The 16,765-nt window shown below is 35.3% G+C and overlaps 1 protein-coding gene across 20 annotated transcripts in view; it reads right to left on the bottom strand.

Annotated features, from left to right (window-relative positions):
* Window positions 1-16,765, bottom strand: part of TCF12 (transcription factor 12) — a 349,545-nt gene that overhangs the window by 18,233 nt on the left and 314,547 nt on the right. For 17 of the 20 annotated variants that reach the window (XM_036302507.1, XM_036302496.1, XM_036302615.1 and 14 more), the window contains 4 exons: window positions 15,974-16,052; window positions 8,245-8,318; window positions 7,190-7,261; window positions 6,276-6,482 (listed from right to left, as the gene is read on the bottom strand). In XM_036302507.1, coding sequence (XP_036158400.1) covers window positions 6,276-6,482; window positions 7,190-7,261; window positions 8,245-8,318; window positions 15,974-16,052 — 432 coding nt within the window. The remainder of the gene's footprint in view (window positions 1-6,275; window positions 6,483-7,189; window positions 7,262-8,244; window positions 8,319-15,973; window positions 16,053-16,765) is intronic. The other 3 variants (XM_036302527.1, XM_036302658.1, XM_036302640.1) reach the window with 1 other exon arrangement.

The following is a 16,765-nucleotide window of genomic DNA, read 5'->3' as shown; positions in this document are numbered from 1 at the left end:
AACCAAGGTACATGCCCTTGACCGGAATCTAACCTGGGACCCTTCAGTCTGCAGGCCAACGCTCTGTCCACTGAGCCAAACCAGTTAGGGCAAACCTGTATGATTTTTAAACTTTAAGAAATGCTGCCATTTTGAACAATTTTAAATTTAAAAACTGGTATCAAAATCCTTAAAAACACTATAATGTGGTCTTAATAAAAATAAATTTTTTTGCCGAAACCGGTTTGGCTCAGTGGATAGAGCGTCGGCCTGCGGACTGAAGGGTCCCAGGTTCGATTCCGGTCAAGGGCATGTACCTGGGTTGCGGGCACATCCCCAGTAGGAGATGTGCAGGAGGCAGCTGATCGATGTTTCTCTCGCATCGATGTTTCTAACTCTCTATCTCTCTCCCTTCCTCTCTGTAAAAAAATCAATAAAATATATTTAAAAAAAAAATAAATAAATAAATAAATTTTAAAAAAAATTGCCCACTTGAGAAAAAATAGGTTACAACAAGTAAAATACAGTTAAATATAAACTCCTTGAATTCAGTTGAAACCTAGACAAACAATTGTTACAGTATACAAATTTATACTAATAAGACTAAATACTATTTAAATATAGTTAAAATGACACCAAATTTATTTTGATAAGTGACAAAAATGCTGATTTTAAACAAAATATTATCTTATTTGCCTCAGTCTTTAACAGCTTAATCTTAAGTATTTTAGAATTTAGAAAAAACAGTCTCTCTAACTGCTTTAGGACTTGAAAAACAGACACGATTTATATTTTTAAATCATATAAAGTAGCTTTAAATTTCATGAGTTAATGTTATTTACTTTGTTCTCAGAAAACAAATACCACAGATCTCCAACCACAGCTTAAACAACAAACCCAAAGCAATTTAAAAAAAAGAAAAATACCAGAGATCTCCAACCACAGCTTAAACAACAAAAACCCCATGCATTAAGGAAAAAAAAAAGGAAAGGAAGAAAAAAAGAAATGCTTGGATTAAATTTGCCCAAGACTTGTAACATAAAAATCAAAAGACCTCATGGATGGAATTTTATCCAACATCATAAATAAGGAACTTTTTAAGATTTGCACCAAGCTTCCATTAATACAAAAAGCTCCTAATCTTAGTTTGGTTTGAAGTTGAAATCACTGAGGAATAATTGAGTACTTTGTGTGAAAGATAAAATACTAATATGGGTCTATCTCAATGGGCCTCAGTATTTTAGATATCACAGCCATAAACAGATGTGATGTACAATAACTTTATATTGTGGAAACCTCTTTGTAATGCCAAATTAATGATTCTACTCCTTTTTAGTTTTCTACTTAATACAAGCATTGTTTTCTGTCAGTAGTTTATTCCAAGAGTTTATTCTTACACTAAATAAATGGGAGCAAAACTAAAGTCCAATGCTGACATTTTAATAGTTCTAAAAACCCTGATTTTTGTGCCTTAAAATTTAAATGATATATCAATCACATCCCAATAAGAGTGCCTGAAGGAAAGTCTTAAGTTTTATACTTGCATTAAACAAATATGGAGAAGTAATAAAAAAAAAAATACAAAAAGGGAATAGGAAATTAAGTAAATGAAAATGTTAACCCCATTAAAAAAATAAGAGCAAATATTAAAACTATGCCAGGCTGGTTACTCTAAATATATCCATTTCCTAGTTTCTTTTTCCACTATAATAATCTTTCAGGAAATTCAATTTTGTGTGTATATTAGATAGCCAAAATATGTTAAAAAGCTGTCTGTAGTGAAACCTCACTTAATTCTCAACTTTGATATAATCAAGTATATCTGGTTAAAAGAAACAACAGTCAAAATGAAGTCTTCTGACATTAAGTCCTATTAATATATATTTTTGTCAGGTGGTAGTCTTCTTATCTCCTTGGTGTGAGATATAAAAATCTTTTTCTGGAACTAAAAAAAACCCCAGGCAATTATCTCTTCTGTAAGATGGATAATAGTTTGGTGAAGGCTAAGGGAGGGGGAGGCCGGGATGGGTGGAGATGGGCAAAGGGGGGTAAAAAGGGGATACCTGCAATAATGTCAACATTAAAAATTTTTTTAATTAAAAAATACAGTAAGACTGATCTACATATCAATACTATCAGCTGTGGATGACCTTACTGACACAACCTTGTTATAACTAAAGACAATGTAAGGAAAGGGTCTCAGCAGCAAGGCTATTTCCTTGACCAAGGACACTATTCTGGTTGACCTGTCCATGTAGCTTTAACAACACAAGTAATCTTTTTTTAACATTTTTTATTTTATTTTAGTCTGTGAGAGAGAAACATGGTTGGTAGCCTTCTGCACATGACCTGACTGGGCACTGAACCCAAAACCTAAGTATGTGCCCTGACCAGGAATCAAACCCGCAACCTTTAGTGTACGGGATGACACTCCAACCAATTGAGCCACCCAGCCAGGGCTACGTCACAAGTAATCTTGATAGCATTGCAGGCTGGGAGTTGAGCTCCCTCTACCACATTTACCCTGCCATCAACTCTTATTCTTCCACTCCCAGTACAGGCTGGCTCACCTCAAATATTCTGCTTCAATACAACTCCCAAACTACTCATGAAAACAATATAAGTAGCCTGGTGAGTGTTGCTCAGTGGTTGAGTGTCGACCTATGAATCAGGAAGTCACCAGTTCGATTCCTGGTCAGGGCACATGCCCAGGTTGTGGCTTCAGTCCCTGGTAAAGGCATGTACAGGATGCAACCAATAGATGTTTCTTTCTCACATCGATGTTTCTCTCCCTCTCTAAAATCAATAAAGACATGTTAAAAAAAATAAAATAAAACAATATAAGCAAAAAGTTTCAGGCTAATAAAAAAAAAAAAAAAAAAAAAAAAAAAAAAAAGCTTGCTAACCCTCGTTTCCTGAACTGGGAAGATAATTTATGTTCTACATTGGGTATTGGGAAAGTATGGCCAGTAGGCCAAGTCTGGTCTGTTTTTTGTTTTGTTTTATTTTTTTAGTAAATAAAGGAACCCTTTTTTGTAAATAAAGTTTTACTGAAACACAGCCACACCCATTTGTTTTCATAATATCTATGACTTCACTTTTATGTTACAAAGTCAGAGTTAAGTAGCTGTGACAGAGACCATATAGCTTACAAAACTGAAAATATTTACTATCTTATAGGGAAAGTATGCTGACCTTCTTCTAAATTCTAGGAAAAAAGCAATATCATATTTAAAACCTGCAATTAGGATGATTTACAATAAATGCCCATTAGAACAAAAATCCATTACAACAAAAATATTATCTGAATGTTCTGTGGAGTTATTGAAATAGTATTTATGCTTATTAGAATAATTCTATCTCTGCAGAAAATGAATAGAATGATGAAAATTAAATATTTTTGAGTAGCAACCTCACAAATTCTACGGGTGATATAGAATTGCTGATAAACTGATACTTCTGTGGTTACTTTGTAATTTTGGCCACATGACCTCCATTTTTAGTAGCCTAAAATAAATACTAATTTATGATCACACAGAGGAAAAGTATATAAACTACCAGAGAGTTAAATAAGACAAAAAAAAGTAATGCCAGAATGTAAAACTGTGTCATTTTTTAGTTACAATATATGGAATAAAAGCAGGGGATAACTCAGAGATAGCTGTCAATAGTTACAACAATATGTCTCCCCAAATCACACACCCTCCGAGAATATGAAAAGAGTTGAATTCATTTAGGTGGGTTCTGATGGAAATCCTCAGACATGGATAGAGACACTAGGATAAGAGTCTTCCTCCTTGGGTGGAGGGGGTCAAAGAGGGGGAGGATGGGGGATACATCTGTAATAATGTCAATAATAATAATAAAATATAATTTTAAAAAAACACAAAAGAGTTTTACTCAATAGTATGACTAAGACTTAGTTGGGAGAGTCACCGGCAGACTGATCTTTATTTTATTCTATCCTTTGGCCATTTTGCTGAAACTGAGAACTGAGGATTCACGGCTAAAAAGTTCATTTCAGGAGGACGGGTGAAATATTGACTCACCTGACAGTGTCAGATTTTATAAGTTAACACTTTATATTTTGAGGGTAAGCCTGGCAAAAACATCTACATCTCCACCTCTACTAGTGATTGTGTCTGAATGGGGAGGATATAGTTGATGTCTAGCAGATTTTTGCCAGCTCTGTGTCCTCTCAGAAAGTTATCAGCACTGAAGGGAAGACCTTGATGGACACATTAAGCAATACCTTGGCTTAGTTGTTGTGGTATTAATGCTGCTGCTCAGACTAAGCCAGACTCTTCACATATTACAGAAAACTCTTTTTTTTCTTGATTCCTTTGAATTTTTTCCTTTTTAAAGAATATCTCTGGCAGCCCTTTTGTTTATGCTCTGAAGTAGGCAGCATATTCCTAGAGGATATATGTGGCTACTTTCTTAATTAAAAGCTTCAGGGCAATATCTAATGAAACAATTTCCCCTTTATTAGTACACATCCTTTTAAAATGTACTAGGTTTCTAGATGGCTTTGAAGGAATGGATTTAAAAAAAATCCATTCCCAACTCAATCCAAAGTTGGTAAATACTAAAACAAAAAACAAACAAACAAACAAAAAGTTGGTAAAAACTACCTTCTAGCCTTGGCCTTCGTGGCTCAGTGATTAGAGCATCGGCCTACTCACCGAAGGTTCAATTCCTGGTCAAGGGCACAAGCCTGGGTTGCAGGTTCGATCCCCCACCCTATTGAGTTTCTCTCTCTCTCTCCCCCCCCTCCTCCTCTTTTACTCTAAAAGTCAATGGAAAAAAAATCCTCAGGTGCAGATTAACAAACAAACAAACAAAAAACCCAAAAACAAAACAAAAAACCCCACATAGGTTCTATTTTGTACAAATAAAGGAACCCGTTTTTTGAAATAAACTTTTATTGGAACACAGTCACACCCATTTTAATTGGGAAGAGTCAGATATATTAAATATTATAGCAGATAATCTGGAATATAAACAGTAATCTATATACGGTGAAGAATTAAAAAATGATTAAGAGGTGAGAAAAGTAAAAACTGCAAATGTTGCAGTAGAGATAAAGTTGGGATTAGAATATATTGATTTTCTAGTCATCCTTCCAAATAAGGATAGATAATATTTCAACAAAATAAGTATTTCTGTGAGTCTCACAATTTATAAATGTTCACACATTTATTAGCTTATCAATAGCAGCAAAAACTAACTTTAAAGAAGAGTGAATTTCAAGATATCATGACATTACTACCCACCCCTACCCCCGCCCCTCCAAAAACAACCTGGTTGTTAAGATATAAAGTTATATCTAATGTCACCATGTTACTGAAAACAGTTCTCAGGAAACCAGGCTGCCTTGTTTGATGTTTACCTCAGCAGCTCCAAAATGAACATTGATGGCTGTCTGACATGTGAATGTGAAAATCTGCAAACAATCTTATTTTATAGAACACAAGCCTTCAGCATTTGGGGCACCTAATTATTTTGATGACAGGTGAGTTTTAGCCTTGATCATATGGCTTACAGCTAGAAATCTGTTTCATAGGAGAATATTTCACACCATGCAATGAATCTTAGAAAACATGTCATAAACATGCAAACGCATGGTAACAATTAAATAGCAGGTTCAAAAAATAATGTAAGACATTCAACATAGAATTTGTGATGTGCATAGATATAGAATTTTACTTTTTTTTCCTCTAAAGAATTACCATATTTTAAAAAAGATGAACTGAGTTATTTTATTCTCTTTGGGGATTAATCTAAAATTATTTCCTTTCAGTGTCACTTAAATTACAGCCATTTTTAAAACTACCCCCACATTTTTCCTTCGTTTGGGAATAAAACTTAAATATGGACCTGTACAGATAATTTCACATTCCTTCTGCTAGTAAAGGCTGGTTCCAAACTATAATAAACAGATTTTCTAGACCAGAACCCCTGAAATCCAGTCTTCCTTTACTGCTGTTGCTATTCAGACTTTCTACACACCATTTCAGGGCAAAAACTCTTCTAACAATTATATGCATCTGGAAAAAAAAATCCAAGTTTAAGCTAAAATGATATCTGTAGAAAGTTTCTGCTTTTTGCACATGATATAGAAGGATTTTAAGGGCCAATGCTCAGCCAATGACCCTGCCCAGGACAGTAAAGGAAATTCTTAAAAGCCACTCTATTTCCCTTCAAAAAGGCCTCTCTCCCCCAAAAACATTTAGGACAAGAGGCTTTGGGAGTTATTATTATTAAAAAAAAAAAAAAAAAGAGCACTATTTTACCATTGAAGCAGATCGACTGCTTGTAACAAGGCTTGATCCACCATAGCTTGAATTGAGGCTCCCAATTGGTGCATTGTGGGATGGTCCCAATAAACTGTGTATATCACTGTGACCGGCAGGCAAATTGGTGGAAGGCCCCACAGCATGGTTCCGCAGCACATGGATAGCATCGTCCAGTCTGTCTAAACGATCCTCCATTCGAGATTGCTGGAGTGATTGAAAAAAGACATGGAGGTTACTACTGGTAGCTATTAAATTCATTAAACTTCTATGTTTCCTACTTTGGGATATATGGAAGACAGCAAGTGAAACCTGCACTACAAATCAATAATCAAAGTAGACTATACTAAATTAACAAAGCTTCAGAAACAAATCACTGCTTTATAAAATCAATTTACTAATCTACCATGAAGTTACTTCTTTAATTTCTATAAAAGATGAATGCTACTGTAGTACTGTCTGATAATTATAGCTGATAAAAAGATAACGGGTACTGTAATACTGATCTTTGAAATGAGGGCAATTTGGGGACACACTCTCCAATCCATCAAGTTTCAGTTGTGATTTTAAGTGAATAAAGCATACCTATCTGAAATAGTGAACACATCCAAATATTCTCTTTCACAAAACTGAGGAAATGATAGTCTGTCTGTGGATACATACATGCCCCATACACAAACATATTAGAATTTTTAAAAATCAAAAGCACATGCTAGTAGAGCTCTTTTAAAAAGAATCATTCTCAACAACATAAGCGAACAAAAGTCTACTCTTACACTGTTACAAAAACGGAAATGGTCATTGTTTGGTTTTAAAAGACTTTGGAGTCTGTACAGGCTTGAAGATTTTAAATGGATAATAGGAATTATAACGAACTGAAACAGAAAAAAGGCACCATCTAAAAGAAATAGTACCTCACAGACATCCTTTAAGAAGGACATTGCATCTTGCAAATGCTCGTGAAGTTGCTGCTCAACTCGATTTTTCTGGCAAAGTCAAGACAGAACAGGAGGCAAAGCACAGGTTAAGATTAACTCCAAAAGAGATGAGGAAATAGCTGATGTGCATGTCAGCATAACATGTTAGTAAAGTTAACGCGAAGACCTGTGAGATCTACTTGTATTAAGGTATGAGAAGGCTGGAATTTAATAGCAAAGTGATAAGGTTAGCATCTAAATAGCTTATATATGCTTCAAAATATGTGAGAAGAAAACTTTCCTTTAATTTAAAATATTTTATTAGTCACAGAAAAATAACTTTTCTATTTGCATTCCATCAAGTCATTATTTTGTTTTTATAATATTTTGTAATTCTGTGGTAAGCAAAGAAAAGCAACAGTAGTTAACATTCAACCACAAATTCTTCACGCTAAATACCTAGACAGGCTCCTTTATTCTACTGCTTTATTTGTTTGTTAAATAACATTTTTACTTGTACAATTTACACAAGACATTTTTTTAAGAAACAAAACATGGGAAATAATAATCTTCATGACAAAAATAATGGCTATTACATTTTAAATTTTTAATGGAAATGTACTAAACTATACATCATATAAGAAAGCATTAAATACAACTATTTTCCATTATTGGACTAATTTTCTTGCTTTTACTTGGTCTGTGTGTGTGTGTGTTTTTTTTTTAAGTTTCCTCTTATACATAAATGCAAAAGTATAGAAAAATTAAGCCCTATATTTTTCAAAGAAACAAAAATGCCATTACATTATTTTAACACCAGCTGTCCTTAGACCAGAAGCCTAATGTCTCAAAGAACAGATGGCAAAGGCACACCCAATGTATCTTATATTGTTCAATTAAATCAGGCCATTTGTTAGCAAAGAATTCGTGTGTAATGCTATCCTACTGTTTTTTTTCATTGTTACTCTCAAGATTTACTAAAAAAAATAAAATAAAAAAGAACTGCATACTATCAGATAAAAGCGACCTGTATGTTTCTAAGAGGCTCTTACCAGGGAGTGGAGTGAGTTTTCATAGCTTGGAGATGAAGGAGCTTGCCCTCCAGGTCTAGGCCACTGACTAGTACCTGTTAAAACAAAATCCCAAATACTCACACCTTGGTTAGCTCCAGAATTCTTGATAATGTTCTCAAGGGGGTAAAGATAAATTTATATGAAAATTTTTGTTCAGCCTTCAGCATAGTATTTGGCTTCTTGTAAGCCCAACACATTAAAAAAACTTTTTTCATTAATAATACAACAGTGAAGGGAGTTGAGAAAACAAAGAGGAAAAAAATCCTATACTAGTACTTTAAAACATAACTTTATGTTTGCATATTCTTCAGATTGTCACTATGCAAACATATCTTCATAAAATGTACTTAAAGTATACATAATTTAAAATTCTGTCCCTCCCATGGTTTTACATAGTCTTTAAAATAATGCTATTAATGACTGACTACATTAATATTCATCTGATTCTTTAGATCATAATTTGCTTAACCACTTTATCTCACTGCTGGACATTTTGGTTGCTTTCAATAGGCTATTATGAATAGTAAATGAATATTACTATATTACGAATAGTAAGTAGAGAAAATATCTTGAAGATAAGTAGCATTCTAAATTAAAAGGTACAAACATATTTATGATCCTTAATTCATAAGGCTAAATTGTTTTCTAAAGGGTCCTATTAACTTGCGCCTTTAGTAATGCACAAATGCAACAATTTCAAATGACTGCAAATGCACTTAGGATTATCCATTAAAAACTTTCCCAACACAATTTATACCAAAAGCACATTATTTAATTTGGAAATATAAAATTTTCCTTAAATTTTGTTTATTCTTCAACTTTAGAAAAGTACCAATATAATAAAAACTGAAGACAGGAAATAAGAAAGGATGTAAGTTTTGAGTAGAAGGAATAAAAAGGAAAAAAAATTTAAGAAAAAATAAAGCTAGTAATTTATCCATAGGTTGGGGGGAATACAGTTTTTTTTTTTAAAAAAAAAATATTTTTATTGATTTCAGAGAGGAAGGAAGAGGGGGAGAGAGAGAGAGAGAGATAGAAACATCCATGATGAGAGAGAATCATGGATCTGCTGCCTCCTGCAAGTCCCCCACTGGGGATCGAGCCCACAACCCAGGCATGTGCCCTTGACCGGAATGGAACCTGAGACCTTTCAGTTCTCAGGCTAATGCTCTATCCACTGAGCAAAACTGTCTAGGGCGAGAATACAGTTTTAATGGTCTTACCAAACAACTTTAAAAGGAAAAAGAACAACTGATCAAAAATCTTAACTATTTCATGATTGTGCATTTGAAAATAAGTTATTTATATAAAACAACAGACCATTCTATTAAATATATATTACTAGAGGCCTGGTGCATGAAATTCGTGCACGGGGGAGGGGGATGCCCTCAGCCCAGCCTGCACCCTCTCCAATTCGGGATCCACCTCACAATCCTGGACTGCTGGCTCTTAATCGCTCACCTGCCTGCTTGCCTGGTTGCCTCTAACTGCCAAACCTGCCGGCCTGATCACCCCTCACTGCCTCTGCATGCCAGCCTGATAGCCCCTAAAGGCCCAACCCCGCCGGCCTGGTTGGCCCTAACTGCACCCACCTGCCGGCCTGGTTGCCCCCAACTGCCGCTCCCTTCTGGCCTGGTCACCCCCAACTGCCCCCCCTGCTGGCCTGGTCACCCCTCATGGCCCCCTTGCTGGCCTGGTCGCCCCATGCAGCCTGTTGTTCAGTTATTTGGTCATCCCTCACTAACCCCCCTGCCGGCCTGGTTGTAGGCAGCCATCTTGTGAGGGTTAATTTGCGTATTACCTCTTTATTATATAGGACTGGTTCTTAATAAAAGCTTTAGTGACAACCCAAATTACATAAGAAATCTGAAGTTGGCAAAGTTAAGGTTTGCTTAATTTATCTCATTTACTGCTAACTTAATTTTAAACTATGTTCTACTGGAGTCTGTAATGTTGCAGGTTAATTTGCCACATTTAGGAAACTAAAAACATCTGTATATTTCACCTTAGCTGAATAACCTAGTAATTGCATTATCATTGATCACATATGCTTTGCAAGTTGAAAAGTTGGATACATACATTCTTAATAACTAATTATATATGTACTGTTGTGATCATACAGAAAAATTTTAAATTCTAAAATTGTAAGAGAAAGTGTATGTTTTATATACTTCATCAGATAACCGTGTTGTTTCTTTACTTGTAAGCAAATTACAAATTATTTTGAGGACTAATAATTGCTTCCTGCTAGACATACAAATGTAATCATAATCCAACTACACAAAAAAGGTCAATTTAAAATTGCTCATTGCCCTAGCCAGTTTGCTCAGTGGATAGAGCGTCGGCCTGCAGACTAAAGGGCCCCAGGTTCGATTCCAGCCAAGGGCACATGCCCAAGTTGCAGGCTTGATCCCCAGTGGGGGGCATGCAGGAAGCAGCCGATCAATGATTCTCTCGCATCACTGATGTTTCTCTCTCTCGCTCCCTCTTCCTTCCTCTCTGAAATCAATAAAAATATATTAATAAATAAATAAAATTGCTCATTAAAACAGAAGCTTATAGACTAATTTTATAATTAACAAGTAGAATTTAGCAACCAGTAAACCAGTAACTGATTATATGAACAATTCATATAAAAACAAGCAACCAAAACTTTATTACTGATTAAGTACCTTAGTTTCAAAGCACTGGTGGAGAATTATGAATTTTTATGTAAATAAGAGGTTAATCATAATCTATTTTAAAAAAGAACCCTAAATTATTTAAAAATAGTTTCCCTTAATGCTTATAGTATTTTATTTTCAATCATATTGCTCCATCTTTCCCAACCCCCTTGGGTGATCAGCCTGTGACAGGAGCCTGATCATCACATTTCTTAATTTGTGTGGAATATTAATTCAAGTTTTATGTTTAAACACCTCAGAATTGTTAGAACACATCTGTTTTGCAAAACATGCAATTTTTCTGTTTCATCACTAGCTTAGTGTTGAACAGTAAGATGTGTGCACTAAATTTACTCAGGAAAGAAATCACCAAAATTCGTTATTTTTTTAATCATTATAGGAAAAAACTATGCTAAGGTCTATCTCCAAACTGTAATTTGTTAAATTAGAAAAGTACACATCTATTCAAACCTATTTTGTTTTTATTAAAGATAGGGCTGTCTACTGTGATATATCTGGTTAAAACAAAATACATGATAAAATCACTATTATCTTTCTGAACTCCATAAAAATGCCAAGTTAAATTTCATGGTCAGAGCTCCTTGAACCCACTTGGTCATTTTAAAACTTCATGCTATTGGTAACAAAGGGGATGTCTAGAGAGTTACAGTTAGTTCAGTAGAAGTCAATCCTATGGCTGGCAAAACTCAAAGGGGGGCATGAAAGTTTAGTGGATACAGGAATTAGTGGACCTTCATTCTTGCTGATCTGTACTATTAATTAATTTTATAATCCCTGACTATGACACATGCACACATTTTGTTTTGTTTTTAATCTGTCTTACAAGGCCAATCAAAGATATGAAAGCTCTCATTTCATGAGCCTAGAGGTTTTTTGACTATGGGACATTATTATTATTTCTTCCTGATGGTAGATCTATTGTGTAATCAGTGAAAAAAAAAGACACATAGACTTTTACAACTTTGGCCCATTGATGGCTTATTAAACTAAGGATGAAACCTTTAGGGCTGTGAATGGAATTCAAATTCTGGGAACAAACCATAATGCTAGCTAGCATACCTCTGACTCTGGACATCTTTTTTTTTTTTTTTTAAAAAAAACTATGTGTGAATAAAATACATAGATTAAATTTAGAATATGTTGGTATCTTTAGCTTGTAATCATCAACTGTAGCATCACTGCACAAATATGAAGAAAAAAAAGTGCAAAGGCTGAAAACCTCAGGGGTTTCCTAGAGCAGCGGTTGCCAATCTTCCGGACTTCACAGACTACCAGTGGTCCATGGATACTGGTCGGCGACCACTGTCCTAGAGACTAGGATGTTGCCCCCTTTCCTTCACTGTCACCTGTTATCTGGTGGTAACATATATAGAGGTTTTTAAAAAATTTTTTATTTTTCAATTACTGTTGACATACAATATTATTAGTTGTAGGTATACACATAGTGATTAGACATTTATATAACTTAAGAAATGATCACCCTGGTAAGTCTAGTACCCATCTGACATCATATATCTATATATATAAAAAGCCAGTGACCGGAACGCCATAACGACCAGAATGACTGGTCGCTATGACGCCCACTGCGGCCAGCAAACCAAACCAACCTCCTGCAGCCCCTCCCCCTGGCTGGCCTCACCCCCAATGGGCCCCCACCACCCCGATCAGGGGCAGGGCCAGCCAGCCAACCACCTGCGGCTGCACCCCACACCAGCCCCGCCCCACAGTCAGCCCAGCCCTGATTGGGCCCCGATCAGGGCAGGCCTGCCGGCCAACACTCCCCCCCCCCCCCCCGTCTCCTCCTCCCAACAGGCCTGACCCTGATCTGGCCCAATTGGGGCCGGGCCAGCTGGACCCCACCCATGCACAAATTCATGCACTGGGCCTCTAGTAGCTATTATAATATTATTGACTATATTCCCTATGCTGTACTTTACATCCCCATGACTGTTTTTATACCTGGCAATTTGCACATCTTGATCCCTTCACCCTTTTTGCCCACATCCCCCAATATGGCAACCATCAATATGTTCTCTGTATCAGTGTTTATTTTATTTTTGTTTTTTTAGATTCCACTTATAAATGAAATCATATGGTATTTATCTTCCTCTGTCTGACTTATTTCACTTAGCATAATGCCCTTATAGAAGTTTTGGGCTCCTACTTCCTTTTATTAGATAGGCATAAGCTTTCAACTATTAATATAGTTAATTTCTGTAACTGCCCTGGGCTTTTTAGTGAGCACCCCAAAGAGCTAGCTTTTATTCAAGGTTATAATAAATCTACCTGATATTAAAATTTATTGACCACTTCCAGATAACAAGCTAGCTAGATGACCAGGACAACAGCATCAAATTACTCAGCTAGAAAATCAGGGCAGACTGTCTTTGATCACTAAATCTAAAATTCACTCAATGTTTCTGATCTGTTCTTCGTCTGAGTGGGACTTAGCAAGTACTTTGCCTAATAAAATTGGTTAATAAATTTAAAGAATTGATACTAACATTTTGTGTGGCTGAGAGAAAATCTTAAGACCATTTACCATGCATTTTCTTATTTTGTTAGTTGTTTCCCTTTGTAATTGCACCCTAAACTCAAACATTCATGAGATTCCCCTATGCTTGGGAAAGGTTGGATAATCCTTAAGGTAGCATTTAGTGCTGTGTGTTTCACAATCTGGCCCCAGCCAACCTTTCCATCTTAGTTCTTCACACATCCACACATGAAGAGTTCATAATCAGTCATCTCAATGGCTCTGGAGGAACAGGTCACACACTTTTTTACATCTGCATCTTTGTTATGCTTTTCCCTTTATAACCAGAGACTTCTATTCACCTCCTTTTAAAATACTACTCTCTTCATGAAGTTTATCTTGAGCACCCTACTTTAGATAAGTATCTTATTGATTAAACTAACCAAAACTGAGGAATTCTTTCTTTCCTCTTTATTTTCATTGTGAATGTTCTGAAGATTGCCATTGAGTACTGAAATTATTAAACTTTTATTCACTTATATTCAAGAAGCAGATAAAGAAAGTCAAAATATGGTTTTGCTTGTCTGCTTTCCAAGTTCCCTTAGTAAACACATTCACTTAACTCAAATACTAATGTCTTCCCAAGTGACAACTGTAATAGATACAGTCACTCTTCTCTTCTATCTTGCTGCCAGAGTCGTCTTTTTGTTTAGAAGGGGTGTGTGTGTGTGTGTGTGTGTGGTGATAAAAAGGAATCACTAGACACAGGAGATGGGAGATACACCTGCATAAAATCAGTTGTCAGTTTGCCCTTTCAAAAGTATTTTTCTTTGGTTAGAATACTAATTTAAAAGCCTATTAACAGCTTCATTACACAATTCAACAGTCCACAGATTTTTCATTAATCAGCTGAATTAAGGAGAAAAGAGGACTCCACCCATTAAACATCAACTAAAGATGGAGGGAGAAATGTGAGATTCGACTTTGGTCTGTCGTTTTTTTGAAAAATGTCTAAGTCTCTGATTTTCCACTTTACTGATGTCACTTCATAGATGCTGAGCTCCTCTGTTGCCTGCTTTCCTATCCAGTGTTAATGAAAAGCAAAGGACACTTTTATAGCTATCTCACTGGGCAGTGGAGCAGAGGCAGTGGAAACATATAGTAAGGGCTAAGGTAGCACCTCAGATGAGAAAGTGAAACAGGCTCTGGCAAAAATGATACTGATAATTTCAGTAAAACTCTGCCAAGAGGGTGATTAGGGCTAAAGTTACATCATTCTTCCGGTAATTTCAGCTCTGTTAAACAACAACTTTAAATCAATGGGTCTTTCATAGTCCAGTCTATGTGGGGAACAGCTGTTCAACTTTTACTAGACAGCTGAAGCCATGGTGTCTGAGAAAGTGGCAGAACCTGCTAATAGCTGAAAGCAGCTGCCAGCAGTTCATCATCTCCACATCGGAATGCTCGGAGCAGAGTCACTGGCTAACACACACAGCACAGGTGATAGCCAGGGCCTGGATACACCACAGCCCTGATTTTCAGAAATCCTGCACAATGCAAAAAAGGCTTAACAACAACAACAAAACCACACGAACTTAACTAATGGCTTGAACAGGAAAAGAGAATCATTTCTGAGGTTAACTGTTGGAGGAATATGGCAAGTTTTACCCATTTGCCTGACTAGCCTAATAGCTTTCCTCAGAACTAATACCTTTCTTTTTCAGCATAGTTTTTCTCCAAATACTGGTAGAAAATAAAATTTAAGTTTTTAAATTATAGCTTAACAGATATTAAACATTTTCCTATAATTTTTATTCCTAATAAACCTAAACATTCCTATTTACAATAACATTTGTATCGCAACAAATTTATACTGTAGGAAGGATATATCTGAAACTTGTTAAAGCTAATGTGAAAAAAAAAGAAACACATACAGCAAATCTGAGCCACTTATTTAACTCCACTAACAATATTTATCTACATTCACAGAGTTCTTTTCCTTAGCAAAAATAACCCAACATTTTCCCCAGGAATTTATTTACATATATATGAAATAATAACTTATTGAACCTAAAAATAAAGACAAATTATCTAGCAAAAACAATTATTCATTTTTTGAGTCGAATTCATTTTTTGAGTAGCACACATGGTATAGGGAAATGGAGCAAACAAGGAAGAAAGAAGTTACATGTACTTTTAAATAGATTACTTTGTTTATTTTCTATGTTATCTTATGAAAACTTTTGATTTATTTCCTTCTCCATATTTTGCCTTCATCCAATTGCCTAGCCTTATTTTTATCTTGTTAAAACAATTATCCTTAGAGATTACAAATTATTTTAAGAATGAGAGAAGATATGAAAAATTCAAGAGTAGCAAGTATTTCAATAGTCTCAAAAAATGAACCCAAGAGGAAAGTTCTCTGTTTACATACTTTCTCAAAATCTATATTTTTCATGAAATTTTACTGGATTTTATTAAAAAATTATTTAAAAATATTTCCAAGTAGCCCCTACATGTTATTAAGTAGTTAGATAAAACAAAAGCCTACCTGTGAGAGGTGAGGGTGATCCAACTGGTGTTGATGGATTTGATGGAAAACTACTGCTGGTATGGTCAGGAGAATAAATCTAACCAGAAAACAAAAGATATACACATAGAAATATGTGACAACAGCAAAAATATAAATCCATTTGTATGGATTTATTTATTTATTTTTAAATATATTTTTACTGCCCTAACCGGCTTGGCTCAGTGGATAGACCATCGGCCTGCGGACTGAAAGGTCCCAGGTTAGATTCCGGTCAAGGGCATGTACCTTGGTTGCGAGCACATCCCCAGTAGGAGGCAGCTGATGGATGTTTCTCTCTCATCGATGTTTCTACCTCTCTATCCCTCTCTCTTCCTCTCTTTAAAAAGCAGTAAAATATAATTAAAAAATATACATATTTTTACTGATTTCAGAGAGGAAGGGAGAGAGAGATAAAGACATCAATGATGAGAGAGAATCATTGATCAGCTGCCTCCTGCATGCCCCCTACAGGGGATCCAGTTTTAAAATTAGGATTACAAAGTACCACATATATATATACACACACACTAATACAGGAGGAATAAAATAGATCATCTCTATTTCTTTGTTATCCTAGTTGAAAATAATTTATATTCCTAATTTTAAAACAAAAAGAGAAGTGACTATAAAATAACAAGTTTGATAAACAATGTTTTTAGAATATACCATATAAATAAGTGATATCCATTAAAAATAATTATTTCGGGAAACTATTAACTTACCTTTTGAAGAGTTTAAAAAAAATTTTAAAAGCCAAAGAAAATCATTTTT

The sequence above is a fragment of the Myotis myotis genome, unplaced genomic scaffold (assembly GCF_014108235.1).
Source record: "Myotis myotis isolate mMyoMyo1 unplaced genomic scaffold, mMyoMyo1.p scaffold_m19_p_1, whole genome shotgun sequence".
NCBI classification, from domain to species: domain Eukaryota; kingdom Metazoa; phylum Chordata; class Mammalia; order Chiroptera; family Vespertilionidae; genus Myotis; species Myotis myotis.
Note: the sequence above shows the minus strand (reverse complement) of the source record. Positions and strands in the feature narration are given on the sequence as shown.